The sequence below is a fragment of the Oryza glaberrima genome, chromosome 10, assembly GCF_000147395.1.
Source record: "Oryza glaberrima chromosome 10, OglaRS2, whole genome shotgun sequence".
Lineage (NCBI taxonomy): Eukaryota > Viridiplantae > Streptophyta > Magnoliopsida > Poales > Poaceae > Oryza > Oryza glaberrima.
In genome coordinates this window covers 7,219,519-7,236,622 of record NC_068335.1, presented here as the reverse complement: position 1 = coordinate 7,236,622, position 17,104 = coordinate 7,219,519, and the positions used below count along the sequence as shown (strand labels likewise).

The 17,104-nt window shown below is 37.6% G+C and overlaps 1 protein-coding gene across 1 annotated transcript; it reads right to left on the bottom strand.

Annotated features, from left to right (window-relative positions):
- Positions 1-3,716: 3,716 nt before the first annotated feature.
- Positions 3,717-11,945, bottom strand: LOC127785685 (WAT1-related protein At5g64700-like). The gene is made up of 7 exons (XM_052313085.1): positions 11,743-11,945; positions 11,167-11,229; positions 6,665-6,781; positions 6,252-6,486; positions 5,902-6,060; positions 5,446-5,597; positions 3,717-3,958 (listed from the first exon to the last, which is right to left on the bottom strand). Exons 1-7 carry the CDS (start codon positions 11,943-11,945, stop codon positions 3,898-3,900), a joined length of 990 nt encoding a protein of 329 aa, XP_052169045.1. The 3' UTR covers positions 3,717-3,897.
- Positions 11,946-17,104: the final 5,159 nt, after the last annotated feature.

Here is a 17,104-nt window from a genome sequence, read left to right as displayed (position 1 = left end):
TTTCATTATTTTAAACTTAATGTACCATTTGCCCCTGCTTTAATCATATGTTCGGCAGGCCTAGAATTGGTACAATTGGTGAGGTTAAGATGGAAAAATAAAAGCAAAAATTATTCATGAAATGGAAGAACTTGCTAGCAATATTATTCCCCCATCTGAGCGGGCGAGCAAGTGACATGCATGTGGGGTGTTGCCTCAGTGATGGGTTCTCCCTAGCATTAGCTACCCTCGACGATGAGCCGATGACGAAGCAGCCGCCAGATCTGGGGAGGACAAGGGATAGCCATGTGATAGGCTCAAGAATAGGCGTTGACGGAGAGATCGATGTACTGCATTGTCAGCATTGAGCAACTGTATGACTATTGACAGTCGTTATTGACCCATTTCAACCGTCAATATATCCAAAATAAAGGAGAACAAGCTATGCTTGCATGCATATTTTGTTAAAGAATAATCTATCTCCACATGTACTTGGAATTTTATTTGTTTGCAGAGAACTTTACATAATTGCAGGAGAATTGGTGAGAATTAACGGAACCATCAATCGAAATCCGTCGAGAGATAGACTTATGGGTGGATGGGCTTATAAATCTAGTCAAATAGCATCAAATGCACCCAACCACCACATCACTGGACAAAGGAGTCATTAGGAGACGCACCTGCCAAATTATGGGCCGTTTGGGCCAGTCTATGGTTCGGCCGAACCCTGGGTTCAGCTGAACCCCCAGCTCCACCGTTGATGGCCTCCTTCCACGTCGACGTCCAGGATTGCTACCCAATGATGGTTGTGTGGTATTTCGGATAATGCCAACCGCCACAATCGTCATTGGCAGCTTATGTAAGGACTACACCTCACTCCACTCCATCACACACTCAAGAAGAAGATCAAGAAGCTCTCTCAAGTTTAGTTTTTTGTTCTAGTGCTAGTGGAGTAGGAATAGAGTAGATCTCTTAGTCCTCGAGTCTTCAGAAGATTTTGGGTATGGCTCTAGTAGCTCTTCCTTCTTTTGTAAGACTTACAGTATTAATGAAATATTCTTCTTTATATAGCTTCGGTCTTCTACTTAATTCATATTATTTGGGTACCAACTTTAGTTCGTACTTGTCTCGATATAATTGTGTAACTACCTTACCAGATATATGCTTTGGTGTGGGTTTAATGTTCATTTCTATGATTGCTCTATGTCTACTGTAGCGATGTGGAGTAGTATTTAGTAATGTGAACATGGTGCTTAGATTATTAGGTACCATTAATTGGGGTTATATACTGCGGGTCAGTTGAGGTGGGCCGCTGATGGTGACAGCTCAGTACGGATATTCCTCCACGTTCATATATAATACTAAGACACTTTACTGGTATGGGTACTGCTTTGTATTCATTACCAGTCAGATGCCCATGACATGTTATCCTAAAGAAGTCGCCAACCAGGGGTGGTCTCTCGAAACACCAGGAGGGTATAGCTAGGGGGTATTGGTTGCATGATTGTATACTAGCAAGTGCAAAATATATTAAATATATTAACTATATACAAGAAGTATATGAATGATTCTTTTCTTATTCTTTCTCCACTTAGCCTAGATTATATTTTAGTGAAGAGTACCTTGGTTCTTTCTTCTGTGTGTCAACCTTATCCTACCCTTGAATTGATTAACCCCTGCATAGACATTGGTGTATATAGGCAATATATAAATTATTACCATAGTATTATCTTATAATATCTACCTTTGGAATTAAATAAATATGATACTTGAATTACTTCCAGGTGAAATGCTACAATGGTATATCCGTGCGCTTGCGGATCATATCTGTAACCATAAATATATCGAGAATATTTGGGCATCATTGCAGAGAATTATATTTCTAGTAATGTCACTAAGAAATACCAACAACGACGATGCGTCTACAATGAGCACTAGTGAAGCCCATATCATCAACAACGCATGTGTGGAGCCAAGAGCCAACATTGTTAAATTCTATGGAAATGTTGTTGTATTTGTCAAATCTTCATAAAAATATGTCAATATTCAGGTTATATTTGAATTATGTTAAAAACATGAGCAAAATTTATGTCATAATTCAAAATTGGGGAAAACAATATTGGTACAAAAGTAGGGGCAAAATTGCAATAAGATACAAGGGTACATATGTCTTTTTACAATTGACAAACTAACAAATTAGGGGCAACCCATAACTTCAATCAAAAAAGTGAGGACAGAATCAAAACGAAACAGAGGTAAAATCATAATTTCAACCCAAAGTAAGGGTAAGAACATAATTGCTCCTATTTGAGATGTGCATTATTGGTATCTACGACCTACTTGTTGCATGATCCTGCTTTGATATTGATTCCTATTGTTTAGATCTATATAATGGCCTTACTTAGTCATGCCTAGAAACTATGCTATTATTTCTGGACTGAGTGGAACCTTTGTCTTTTTAGCATAAACAGAGAGCTTTATTAGTTATCAAAATAGGGATTACATTCCTGATTCAATAAGTCCAAGATACACGCAAGTGCACACAATCTCTACTTTGCACTTGACCTTGAACTCATGCCCAGTTTGAGCAAGAGTATGAGCTACCCTATTCGCTTCTTTGTTTATCTTACACTTGCATCAACTTTTTTGCTTCCGCGATCATTACTCCATCTGAGCTTCCTTTGTTACTGCTTGAGTGACATATAAATTATACGTCTCCAAGATTATAGGCATGGGAATCCATTCTGTCTTCACCCAAAGTCCTTCTAAGCAAGCTAGTGCTTCGGTAGTTCAACCTGAGCAGTTGAGCCACACAGGTGCAGATTTTTTGCAAAGGAAAAATGATGAAAACCTTTTCTAGACTTGAGCGATAAGCGATGTGCATATGATGATAGTTATGTGCCTATAGGGAAAGTATTCATTTGAGACTATTAATAACCCAACTAATATAAACAAGACAACCACACATATGCTTAATACCGGGATGGTGTTAGCTTATTAATCGTGTTTTGCAATTCATGAGTTCCAGAGGGACCATATAGGACGAAGGAAATAGAAGAAAATTCATGCCCACCAACATGTTCTTTTAGGTGCGTTAAGAAAGTACTCCCTCGGTCCCAAAATATAGCTATTTCTAGCACAGTGTTTTGTCCCAAAATAAAGCTATTTCTTCATCTACCTCCTCCTCTCAACCAATCACAACCATTCTTCTTCACCTACTTTCTCTTTTCAACCAATCACACACTTTCTCCAATCATTCTCACCTACTTTCTTAATACCCGTGCCAACCTTAAAAATGACTTCATTTTGAGACGGTGGAAGTAGTAATGAGAGGACATAGGACTTTCCACCAATCAGGGACGTTCCTGAGGGTGGGAGATGGGGCAGCAGACTAGGGCACAATGTACTTGGAGGCCCCAATCAATACATGTACCCCTGTACACCTTATACCTTATATAACTGATATATACATGCTAGTCAATTGTTTCATTTATTTCAATCGTTGCTTATATCCTAACAAGTTACAAGTTACACATATTATATTAACTACTCTATTTATGACGGATCTATTTTAAATTTCATCATATGGAAATCGTTGTCCGTGCATTTTTCAAATTTATTCCTATTAGTTTGATTTATTCCAAGGTATTTCTTATACGCAATATCCATTCAATTGAAAATAACAAACAGCATTATATTCATGGACCAATATTTTGTTTTAGTGGTGCAATGAAATATTGTAGTATTGTTGAGCAAAATATTAATAAACAAACAGTGTAAGTGCATGCTCTCCTCCTCGAGTATATTGTTTCACATTTAATTATTGAATTACATACATTTCACTGTCTGCATATACAACTCTATTCTATAGCTTCGAGAACCTTTGTAGAATCTACATGTTTACATCCCTGGACCTTCTCATGCTTTCACTGAGAGAAAAAGGTAGAGCCCAACAATCACCATTGCCGTGCCTATGAGACTGCACATTCAAAACAAGAGAACAATTCAAACAATTGTTGACTAAAATTTAAACTGTAAGGCAAATGCACTTCATAACGATTCAAGGATCACAAAGTACAGTAGTAAATTTCACAAATGCACATGCCATATGGTTTAAGTTAGAGGAAACCATTGGTATTTTATCACTTGGAACTTAACCATAACAATATGGTATAACATTTTCATAAAACGCTATCAACAAATTTAGCCATCCTTATGCGCAGTGTCCATATGAATATTAAGCTATTGTTACGTCAGAGCACCCTGCCTGGAATGTCCACGTCCAATTGTAGATCAACTCCTGGAGTAAGCCTCAATTTGTATTGTTGACGGCAGTACCTATTTGGGTTCTAGTTGTTGTGGTGTTTTGTCCTTTACCGTGCTTATTTAAGTTGCTATGAAAATTGGAACATATAATTGATACGGTTTGTTTTACATATCATATTACAATTAGATACAATATCCTATCCGACGTTGTCTCTTGCAATTATTTGATAGTTTTAGACCATAACAATATTCGCAGTTGCAAACACAAAGTATAAGAAAAATAATTTATCAAACACCAAAATATCCTAAAGTTGTTGCAGCAAACGTGATTATCGTAATCCACTTCAATGCCAAGCGGAGTCTAATAATGTATAGCTTGATTGTTGTAGGATCCTGACTTTGTAAAACTTTAGTACTCCCTCTGTCCTAGAATATAGAGAGTTTTAGAGTTGGACACGGTTATTAAGAAAGTAGGTAGAATTAAATAGGGAGGGGTTGTTATTGGTTGAGAAGTGGAGGTAGGTGGAAAAAGTGAATGGTGGACGGTTATGATTGGTTGGGAAGGGAATGTTGGTGGAGAAGTTGTTATATTTTGGGATAAATCGTAAGTGCTAAAAGTTATTATATTTTGGGACAGAGGGAGTACCATAATTATTGTGCTTTTATGCCAAGTGCTAAAACTCTTGTGGTTCTCTGTAACCTATTTCTGATATTTATTCTATCGAGATCTGCTTCAGTCTAGCAAAAAGTACCTCGAGGTAACGGTACCTTACAGTACCAAATCGTTTATTATCATTAGATCTAACTGCGCAGGATGGGCATTTTAAAATCAACGACTGGAAATAATTTGGTACCGTGAGGTACGGATACTTCGAGGTACTTTTGGTTGAACCAGAGCAAATCTCTTATTCTATGTCATCCATGTTGTACTTTTATCTTTTGTGATAAAAAAAGAACAAGCTCATGTTGACATATCACATTACCAACTTATTCAGTTCCTCCTTTTGTTGTTGTTCATTGATGATTATGCACAATAATAATAGACAATTTACAAAGTGTGCTTCTTTTTTTTTTTGCTGTGCAAAAAATGAGTGTCAATTAGTTTTTGGCATAGGGAAGCATTTGGCACATGAACTGGCATAATCCATTTTGATTGGTAACACTGAACGTGCATCATAGACACCAAAGAAGGCTACTGACCTTCCTACTGTAAGATCATCGCCCATAAGGATAGAGTCAAAAACAACAGTGAAGATGACTGATAGTGGGTTAAACATTGGAGGATATGCTGGGCCTCGCTTAGCCACTGCCCATGAATTTAGGCTATATTTTCCAGCTGTTGCAAGTGCCCCCTGCACCAAAATAGTTTCATGTCAATTTCATCACAGCAGTTAATTAGGTTCATTACACTTCCTGAAAATTCGTCATCATTGCTCTAAAATCATCTTATAAATCCTGGATTGTTGAGTAATACAATTCAAGCTTCAGTGGACCATCGTGAAAACACAGAACAGAATGTTTTTTACAAACATATTTCTGAATATAAGCTTCAGTGGATACTACGAAATATAGGAACAATAATTTTGTAGAAACATAATTCTTTGTGTAGCTTTCTGTTAAGTTAATTTCAATGCTTAAGAAAGTTCGAAGGCATACCGAGTACACTACAGTAACAAGGTTGAGATCCCATCCTAGCTTCCAAGCATTCTTGTCTCTCCTTAATATGATTCCAACAAATGCTGTCTGAAATCCTCCGACCAAGCATGTCACCATGGAAGACCAATATTTATACGGGTACACTTTGAGAACCTTTGACTGCCACAACAGTTATAAGATGACATGGTCTAGATAAAGTTAATATACTCTGATTTTTTAGACAAATGAAGCTTTATTGATCTCAAACAATTACAACAAGATGATCCACACAACCTATAATTATTAAAAAAGAAAAAGAATTTACTCTGATATGTATGTACTTGTTAGAAACAATGCTTATATATGATTACCTGAACAAGGTACCAGCAAGCAAAGGTGAGGCTGCTGCCTGCCAAGAAAATTGTCCCTCTTAGCTGATTGGTTGCAGACTTCGTTTGCTGTTCCTTTTGGTGCTGCAAGATGGAATTCCAGAGATGCAGTGACTTCCCCTTGTAAAGGCTGACAAGCATTGTGCCTCCAACAGAGACCAGAACACCCACTATCTTCAGCAGGCCAGCCTTGCTTCTTAATTTGAATGTCTCTAGTCTATCATGTTCATACATATCCATGTTTCGGTGAGATGGAACATAGTTGCAACACAATTTAAGTTTTACCTATATGGCCTTTTTTTTTTCTCATGCCATGGAATAATTATTGTTGGAACCCATAGTTATTGCCATGTATATATATTGTACACAACAAATATTGTGAATGGAACATTTACCTACACACGAGTGAAAGAACAAAGGTGAATAAGGGAATTATGTTTGTAAAGATGACGGAGTAGGATGGTGTGGTATCCTTGAGGCCATAGTAGTAGAGGCTCATTGGTACAGCATATCTGCATAATTTGGCATACAGTAAAGAAAACCTTAATGTAATATGCCTCGGATGATTAGTAATATTTGCTCATCAAGAAATTGATTACTAATTAGGTTTTCACCGAATTGATACTGCCATCAGCAAATTAATATCTTATTGGAGGCTAAGTTTCTTTATCACGGTAGCCATGAGCAAGGAAGTTGTATGATTGTATACATGCATCTTACCTTCAAACCAATATGCATCACTCACTATACATCTTATTATATGCAAAGGTTTGAGAAGGGCAAGAACTGTATGTGGTTTACATACAACTATACCAATTAGAGATGGAGGTTTACCCAATAGGTTGTTATGTCTGTCTTTAGGCTGATGTTCCAGTTAGTTCTCTTTTCTTTCATCAAATTGTGTTTTTAATTTGCAGTCATTTTACTACAAACTTTGTATTAATTGATTTATAACTTTTTTCAGCAAAGTTTGGAACTATTTTTTCATTATGCAAAAAAAAATACTAACTTACAGCTATATAGTAGTTGGACTTATCACGAGTTCATTGTTTCTGGTCAAGCATTTGACCGAACTTTGTGCAGCAGATCCTTCTAGCGTATAGTTCATGACTGACTTATCAGCCCATTTTTGTTGTTCAAGGACATATATAACTGGAGTTTGCCACTTTGCTCAACAGATCCTTTTAACAAATTAATTGCTTTAGTACATATATACATTAACTTAACTTGTTATGCTTTCTATTCTATGGCACTAAATTTATTCTAGTTCAACGATTTGCCATCAGCTGTCTCCCTCTACAATATACTACTAACTTTATCATTTTTTTCCTATAATATACCATTGAGATGGATACTTTTCAAAAAATACATAAAATGCCCTTCAAGTCATACTAGAGTTGGCAATTGATTGACCCACGAGATGTTTCAAAAAAAATATGAAAGTATTTTTTTTACATTGCATTCTTATAAAATATAGATGTTTGTTTGTATATTTCAAGGTTTTCTTTCATGGTTTTTTTTAAAAAAAAAGCTATTTTTGTGTAGCATATAAAAGAGGAATCACATACATGAAAGATAGCCGCATAAAAAAATAACTATCTAGCACATGAATGATGATTTACATGAAAGAGCATTAACACAAGAGTATCCTATAGCATATATAACATAAATTATATTTTCATAAAAAGTTAATGCATGCAAAATGAAATGCTTCAAATATACACACTTCTATATTATATAAGGTGGCTATATAAAAAATTTCATATGTTTTTGAAACTTCCAGTAGATCAATCAATTATCAACTCTAGTAAGTTTTGAAGGATATTTTATAGGCTTTTTTTAAAAAGTATCCAACCAAATAAATAGCATATTGTAGAAAAAATTGACAAAGTTAGTAGCATATTATAGAGTGAGACAAAATCAATAACAAAATCGTTGAGCTAAAGTAAACTCAGTAGCATAGAATGAATTCTCTCTTGCAAGTAATACGAACATGAAAATAAGAAGATGTACATATAGTCAGAACATTTTAGAGTTAATATATATATATATATATATATATATATATATATGTGTGTGTGTAGTTAAATTTTCTATGTTTTGCCCAAACTATTTTGAGAGAATTATCAGAGCATATTAAAACAAGAGTGCCATCAACCTGGTTTAGAACTTAATCTTTGTTAAAAAAAATGTACCGGATGTGCAAAAGGCTACCTATGCACGTAGAAGTAAATAGCAAAGGGCAATCTCAAGTCCAACAGACTGTGCATAGAAGTAAATAGCAAAGGGCAATCTCAAGTCCAACAGAATAGGAAAGGAGAGATAGATATAAAAAAAATTGAATATGGAAATTAAAATAAATTATAAAATATTAAACCTTGTTCTAACAAAGTGAGATAGGCTCGCAGCCTTTTGTTACGTATACTTTTCGTATGTACATGCAAGCGAAATACAAGTTGCACTACTATTGCTATCGTCACGTTCTTTAATGCTACAACATATCTTGGTTGTTATTTTTTTTTAGTTCGGAACAACAGAAACCCACCTCCTTCATAGAAAAAAGAAAATAAGATATATATAATCTCAGAGTTTAATTTGGCATATATTTGGTTGGTCAGTAAATTTATTTTTCATTCAGTTGTTAGTACAGTAAAATTGCTTTTCTCAACATATAACCATTTTTTTCTATCAAATAATTTTGAAAATCTTAAATGAAAAGTACCGATAGATATTTCTCTTCATGTCTTAATTTTATTAATTAATTTCTTCTTGATTTAACAGTTTTAAATTCAAAATTAGTTTTACAAACTTGTGCCCAATGTGAACTCTTCTACTTATAATCCAAAATATTATATTTCAGTCCCATCCCAATTGATTTTTTTCTTCTTTAATTATCGTGGGAACTCATCGCAGTCCAATTAGTTTCTATACATGGACGAGTAGTAGAGTGTGTACTGTACGAAACAATATGTAATGTATTTCATTATGGTATCGGTTTCTTGCAAAGATGATACAAAATGCATTAATTTTCTGAGCTAGAAGGAGAAAATATTGAATAGGAATGAATATAAATCTAATAGGAGAACACACTGCATCTGGATACAGACTTGGCTGTGTTCGCTGGATGGAGTTCCCAACCAGAAGCGCGTGGAAAATGAGGCAGAAAGGCTGGGAAACTGTCTCAATTCCTTCTTCACATCCGATCTCTGGATTACCAAATTTGGTCGTCAACAGAAACGTGCGGTAAGAACACAGCCGCTGTGTTCGGAGGTGGGTGTTGGGAACCATTTCCCATGCATGGAAAACGAAGCGGTCCATTAGCGCGTGATTAATTAAGTTGTACCTATTTTTTTTCAAAAATGGATCAATATGATTTTTTAAACAACTTTTGTATCGAAACTTTTCGCAAAAAACGCACCATTTAGCTATTTGAAAAGCGTATGCGCGGAAAACGAGAGATGAGTGTTGGGAACTTGCTCTTGCAAACACACCCATTTGTATCTGAATGAAAGAAAAACATGACTGGTGAGCTTTTTACTGAAATCAAGATAATTGGATACAACCATCTTTAAATCAGTTTCCAGACCGTACATAACTAAGATGCACTCGACCCACAAAAAATTACTCCCTCCATCTTAAAATATAAGCATTTTTAGTATAGTGACAAGTCAAACATTCTAAACTTTGACTATTAATAGCAAAAATATAAAAAAGATCAATCATATAAAATTGATGTTACTAGATTTATCATTCAACAAATTATCATAATATGCAACTCTTTTTATTTAAAACACCTTACTTTTATAGATATTGTTCGACAAAGTGGCATCTCGGAGACCATGTCAGAGTCTAAAAATAACTTATATTTTGGGACGGAGGAAGTATAAGCAAATACAAATGAAGTGAAAACTTTGATTTTGTTATAAATAGGCCATTTTTTGGCTAATAGCCTGAAAAGATTCCCTAAGCAGAATGGTGAAATATTTTTTACAAATGTGATAGAGATACAGAAAGTATAAAAAGCAAATTGGCATATCAAATGATTTAGCGAAATGCTTTTGAGTTATTTGATCAAATTAATTTCATGAAATATCCCCTCTTGCACCAATTTGATCAAGAATTTTTTGCTTGGAATCAGATCATTAATTTGGCCGTCCTTGTCAAAGCTTGGCTCACCAATGTAAACTCATTGTCTCAAAATTAATGAATTCCTCGCATCCAAGACATCGCGAGCGAAAAAGACTAAAATACCTCCCATTAATAGGAAACTAATACTAGTTGGTGTATATATAAGAGATATTTAAGGATAAAACATTTCTATTTGTGCACGAGAGGATGTACAATGGTAAGAATCAACTTATTTTGGGATAAATTCTAAATACTAATAACCAACTTATTTTAGAATAGAGAAAGTATTTTAGATTGCAATTGTTCGGCCAATATCAATCAGTGATTATTTAGTTTTGGATATAGAATTGCCGGTTTTTAATACGAGATTTTTAGAATGAAGTGAACTTTATTGATGTATAAATACTTTGTGACAATGCTGGTTATATTTTCAACAATTTTAATTTATAAAATCAAGCTTTCTGAAGTTCTTGTTAATTTTCTACTAGGGTAATGTATTTACTGCAGCTTAAAAACTAGCGCTATACAACTACCATATACCATAAACACGATGAAATATCTGTTAGTATAATTGTAAGTTTGAAATCATCTGCACTTTTTTGTGTAAAATGATACGAAGGTAATTAAATATATGCAGGTTAGAGACATGTACAAATATGGAAATTTCATGTACGTATTGTCGATCGAATCAAAAAATTCTATAATGCAATAATCATAAGTTTAATTGTAGGCAACTTTACTGCATTTGAAGCTTCAGAGAAACACGTACCCGATGAACGCATTAAAAAAAATCCATCCGGTTGCGCTCCAATCAATGTCCCTCCACTTGCCTCTACCCAAAACGAAATATTTTTTAAAGATATACACAAAACCAAATTAGCAAAAGCAGATTATATTTTCATCATGACACCCGATTTTACAATGTATTTTCCTCTTACAAGATCGAGACATGATCATCCATTCAGTCACAAGTTTTACATGTGGTGTTGTCAATGAGTCCATCGATTTACAGCTTATTATTTTTTATTGATAATAAAAAAACACTTTTTATTTAAGTAAAAAAGAGTATGCCCACAAATATATACCCATACATTTCATCTAAAAACCCATAAATTTGAAGATATTTTATTATTCAAATATTTTTACTAAACTAATTTACAATTAAACCCAGCAAAACATATTTTCAAATCCACTTTTTTTTCCGTACGTCATTGTTTGGCCATTTATTGTTGCGTGTTACAAGTATTATATTTTAAGATATGTTTTATAAGAGCTTGTTGTTAAGCATAAATTTAACCAGTTTAAAAAATAGTAGCTAAGAACAATTAAAAAAACTAAAACATACCTCTCGAAGATGAGTGCAAAGGGAAGGATGAAGATGGCACCGAATACGCTGCGGTACGAGAGCAGCGCGAACACGAACATGCCACCGCTGATGGACACCTTCGATAGCAAAATCATCCCCGAGTTGAAGAGCTGCACCAGCACCATGGACGCCGGTGCCTTCCACCCCGCTGCCGGCGAAGTGCCCGCGCCAACGATGTCCATCGATCGCCGCCGTAATCCCTTCAACCTGATCGATCCGGCCGGCCGGTGGTGCTAACGTTACGTGCATGAACTAGCTAGACTGCTCAAGAGTTGTGAACTAGCTAGATCTGTCTCTTTCGGACACCGTCGACTCGTGCACTTAATAAAATTTCGGCTTTGCTCGACCTACAGCTACGATCTCTTGTAGCCTTATATATAGGAGCTGTGTGTGTTTTTCCTTGATGGTTAGATGGAGTTTCATTAATTAGTTTCTCGGGTACATGATGGATCAATAGACACGTGTTTTTGCCGGCACAAAAAATTAAAAAGGTGTACCCGATTTAGGGCTTAATTTTTCGTGTGATATTCAATTAGAGCAAGGTCAATAGTATAGCTAGCAGTTGGCTTCAATTATATCCATATCATTTTACAGTTAATAGTAGAGCCAACCTATATAATAGAATGGCTATATTATGCTAATTACAGTTTCACAATCCGGGAATTAATTAAGCATGCACATACTTGCGTATGATCAAGAGTGAACTCTGTCTCTATAGGTAGTTGTGTTGTCGCCTGAAAATAAGTACCAGTGCCACGCCATGGCGTGAATCTGGCGCATGGGATCGGAAGGGGTGGTGATGAGGCCCACAATAAGTGTTTTTAATCCGCGAGATCGACTGCACGCGAGCTTTCCGCATGGGAACCTGTGCTATCGTCGGGCTGCAGAAATGTCGCTCGCTTTATTCTCTCTCCTTCGTTTTCTCTTCTCCACGTAAGAAATTTTTACAGCCTGCTTTGTCAGCTTATTGTACTTGGTCTTAGAGGCTGACGTAACTACTTTGGTAGGTATATATTAATTATGCCCTGTCACGTGGGTTAATTCTGTCGTAATCGATACCCAAAAGTACTATCAACATTTCTTCTTCTGCTCTTCATTAGTGGCCTTTTTTGTTTTTGTCTCTGTTGGTTACACTACATGTATCCAAAACTTGCATGACTCTTGCTTGACAAAAAATTAAAAAAAAAACTTGCATGATAGGGAAATCCGCAACTCCAGTATATAAACTTCTTATTTACTTTAATCTTTATTTCTTCTGCCAACATAGCAATCACCATGCCCTGCAAGCAAACGCTTTCCCTTTCCTACCATAGGCAGGCAAGGCAGCTTTCCTTTTGGACGATAGCTATTTTCCCATCCTTGAGGTACCTTGGTACTTGACGATACCAGTAATCTGAGAGAAATTATTATACCCGTGGTATAAATCACGTGCTGAATAACAGTTTATGAAGCTTTAAGGGTAAATAGGTAATTTTTCATGTAAAATATCTCTTCCCTGTCCTATCTCTCTCTTCATTGGTTCGACGCCAAAAGGCGAGGGGATGGAGTATCTCATCGGTAGAGGAGCTAGCTGGAGAGTAGATGGAATAAGCGAGTTGCTCGTGAGGTCTTCACAGCCGCCTACCGCACCCAAGGCATCCGGTATTCCTATGGGTACCCTGCCCATAAGGTTTTTGCCCCGCGCTGACCCATCTCAATAACATTTGTGATGCCTCAGTCGTTCTAGCTTCCTACGATGCTTGATCCACATCTACCCTCGCCGACTCCTAAGGCGTCAGGTATGCCACCTCCGAAGCTGGTAAATATGTCGTATTGCCGCCTCCACCTTCTCTAGCACCACATCCGACGTTCCCACCTCCTCCAACATTTAATCATACCCTCCACTGTCACGGTTTGAAGCGGTGCATCGGACATGGGTTTTTACCAACCTTACCCCTACATTAGTACCTGCTACTACCCGCACATCAACGCACACATCCACACAAAACAAGAAAAGGACATTAAAAACCCCTTTGGACGATATAGGTGGTTCTTTCATTCTTCGTCATTGGTATGTGGACGTTCATGTAAAACGTGTTGTGGCCCTATTGGGACTCTTACGCACCTCACCCAAAAGAACTTACCTCCTAGCCTGCTCACCAAGTCCAATTAGGGAGCAGATACAAATTTCATTAAAAACAAATAAAATATTTTTTTTCCTAATTTGATGCTCCATCTTTTTGTAATTTGGTGTTCAGGATTCGATCCAGATTCTATTGTATGTAAACCAAAGAAAGGATTGTTTTGCTAAAATTTGTGGCGGCATATATTTTTGCTTTGTTTTAATCAAATTTTCGTATGTAATTGGTACTCCTCTACGTTTCTTCCTCTCTCAGCTTCCAAGAAGGTAATCAATTGTTTTTATCGCGATCCTCTTATATAGTGAGTACTAAAAATCTAAAATTCAAGTTTAAAGATTCTAAAGTATAAATATACGCAACTAATACTATTAAGAATTCAATTATTTTATAAAAAGATATGGCATCATAAATATAGTTAGCTAGCTCCAGTAAAGAATACCGTATGGGAAGTTTGGTCAACAATTTAAGCCCAAATCAATAGCAGGCCAGCCGCCCATCCATCCCACATATATGGAATGCTGCCACGCACACTCGCTATAATTGAACAGCTAATCCAACGCCGCTCTCACCACCTTGGGGCTGCTATGTCGCGTACGTGCAAGGAGGCGAAGTTGCGCGCGTCCACCCTCGTTGTCCTCTATCTCCACGTGGCACGCATGGACCGCTCCTCTCTCTCTCTCTCACTCTCCCTTATAAATTTCTTTCGTCCTAGACGCGAGTCAAAGTGAGCAAAGCGGCGATGATGACGACGGCACCAACGAGCCGCACCTCCTCCCTCTAGCGAGCCCCTCCTCCTCACTCCGGCAACGATGACGCGAGTGGAGCACTAGCGCCGGCTAGAGGCTCTCCAGCGAGTCCCCGCCTCCTCCCTCTGGTAATAGATAAGTTCTTTCCATACCGCCACCCGCAACACTCGCTTCCCCTCCACTCCATCGTGCCACTGCCCCAACCTCGCCAGCATAGAAAGGTGTCAACGTGTCAGCGCAGCCCCGCCCGGCGACCTCCTCCCTCTCTCATTTGCATCACTTTGCCTCCGTGATGAGGACATCCTCCACTATTACCCATTGGGAAAGACGCAACAAGGGGCCAAGTGGTCGAGTTGTAGTCGGGCGGCGACTGTGTGAGCCTCTGAATAATCCCACCTTGCTTAATTTGGGAGGAGAAAGCCACCTTAAAAGGAAGAGCCACCCTTCCCCTATTGGACTAGTCTTTTAGGGAGATTGGGCCTTTCCCCGAGTGGGTGTGCCTAAGAACTGTTGGGGTCCGGGCAACGCAACCTCAATTTGTTGGGCCTCGGCCAACCCCACCTAGGCCGGATGTATCATTTGGTATCAGAGCTGAGCCCCCTAGTGGGTGTGCCTAAGAACTGTTAGGTTCCTCGATTGGGCCTTTCCCTGAGTGGGTGTACCTAATAACTGTTGGAGTCGCAGTCGCAGTCCACCACCTCTCAGGCTAGGGTTCTCGATTGGGCCTTTTCCCGAGTGGGTGTACCTAATAACTGTTGGAGTCGCAGTCCACCACCTCTCAGGCTGTCCCTTTAAACCCGATCCCCCACTCAGGCTATCCCTTTAAACCCGATCCCCCATTCCCCCTCCTGGTGCCACCCTCCCCCAACCCTGCCCAAAAACCATAACCCTAACTTGTCACCGCGCGTTCGGGAACCTCACACGTCTTCTCTCCCTAACACGAGCACGCTAATTAGGATTCCTACTTGACCACTGGCCAGGTGGTTGTTAGCTGAGTCATTATTGCACACATCTAAAAGTAAGAAGTAGTAAGGCTTAAGCAGGACTACGCAAGCGGATATTCGTGGCCAAAATACAGCTGCATGTATAGTGATATGGTTCTCGCTCGGAAAAAATATTGTATCCATATGGATCTAATTGATCACACGTGTGCCGCAAAGACTTGTTTCTTCTTTGCCCAGACGTGTGCTCTTTTTGTTAGGTGTTCTTTTTATAACCGTCTTTTTTATTAGGTGTCTATGAGAAAAACATGCGTGTGTGACTTAAAGGATGGCAGAGAACAGCCATCTCACATACTCACGTACGTAAGGATTGGTTTCCATGAATTGGGACTTTGTTGGTTACGTGTTCTTTTATGAAGATTGAACAGAATATGTTGAACATACGCGTGGACTACCTACAATTCCAGTGATTTATTGATTCCGGGTTGTGGTAATTTCTGAGATGACGGTGATAACTGAAGGACCATGAAATATGTATGGTACTCTACACTAATCACTCAGTTGTTATCTCAGTTTCAGTTTTCATTCATCTAATATATAGTTAACAATCGAGTCACTTAAATAATCTTGTTTTTTTAATAATAGATATTAAACCCGGCCTTTGTTTCAATTGAAGCTACAGCCACTTATTACAAAGTTATTAGCACGAAGCCCAAATACAACAAAAATAAAAAAAGGAAGATGAAAAGCAGACTCAACCACACCAGCCAAAGGAAAATAGCAACTTATTCAAAGTTCAAGTCTATTACTAAATCTTCATCCAAAGTTAACGAAAACTAGCATGACTAATGACTCTAAATTCAGACATGCGGCACATATGACTTCCATTTACTCTTTACACCTTTAAACACTACTACGAAAACCATTCTGCTGTGCGGTCCAAAAGAGGTTTTCACGTGCGGCATGGCAACCCGCACGCGCCAAAGGGTCTGCGAAAATCGCTATTTTTCATGCCGGTGGCACACCCACACGCGAAAAATCTAATTTTCACGTGCGGGTGCTTATGTCGCCCGCACGCAAAAATAAAAAAAGAAAGCCGCACACGAAAATGGAGGATGATTTTCACAGACGCGACCAGTTACGGTCCGTCTGCAATCTAAAGAGGTCCTTATACAGAAAAATCGTTTTGTAGTAGTGAAAGCTGGCCCCAGAACCAAAGCCAATAAGTTGCTCTAAATAATACCTGTATATAAGATTTATTTGGAGTCTTATCAAAAACCATATCATTTCTACTAAGTCATAGAGTCCAACATAAAGTAAATGCTTCTATCAAAATATATTTCTTAGCTTTAAAATTCACGACTATCAGCCAATCCCCAAACATTTGAGAAAAATTATGTGGTTTTTGCAAGAGAAAATCACTTCTATACCCCTGAAATTTAACCTAATACCTTCTATACCCCTAAATTTTGCTTACTTCTTTGTATACCTCCAAAATTTGATTTTTGATCCCTTCCATATCCATCACATCTGT

What these genes read in the sequence shown, in the direction of transcription:
- LOC127785685 (XM_052313085.1), bottom strand. Translation starts at nt 11,945, where the DNA reads ATGGACATCGTTGGCGCGGGCACTTCGCCGGCAGCGGGGTGGAAGGCA. An exon ending in TTTGCACTCATCTTCGAGAG is followed by an intron (nt 11,230 to 11,742) that starts GTATGTTTTAGT and finishes CGTTTTGGGTAG; the next exon opens with AGGCAAGTGGAGGGACATTG. An exon ending in GTTCTTTCACTCGTGTGTAG is followed by an intron (nt 6,487 to 6,664) that starts GTAAATGTTCCA and finishes TGAACATGATAG; the next exon opens with ACTAGAGACATTCAAATTAA.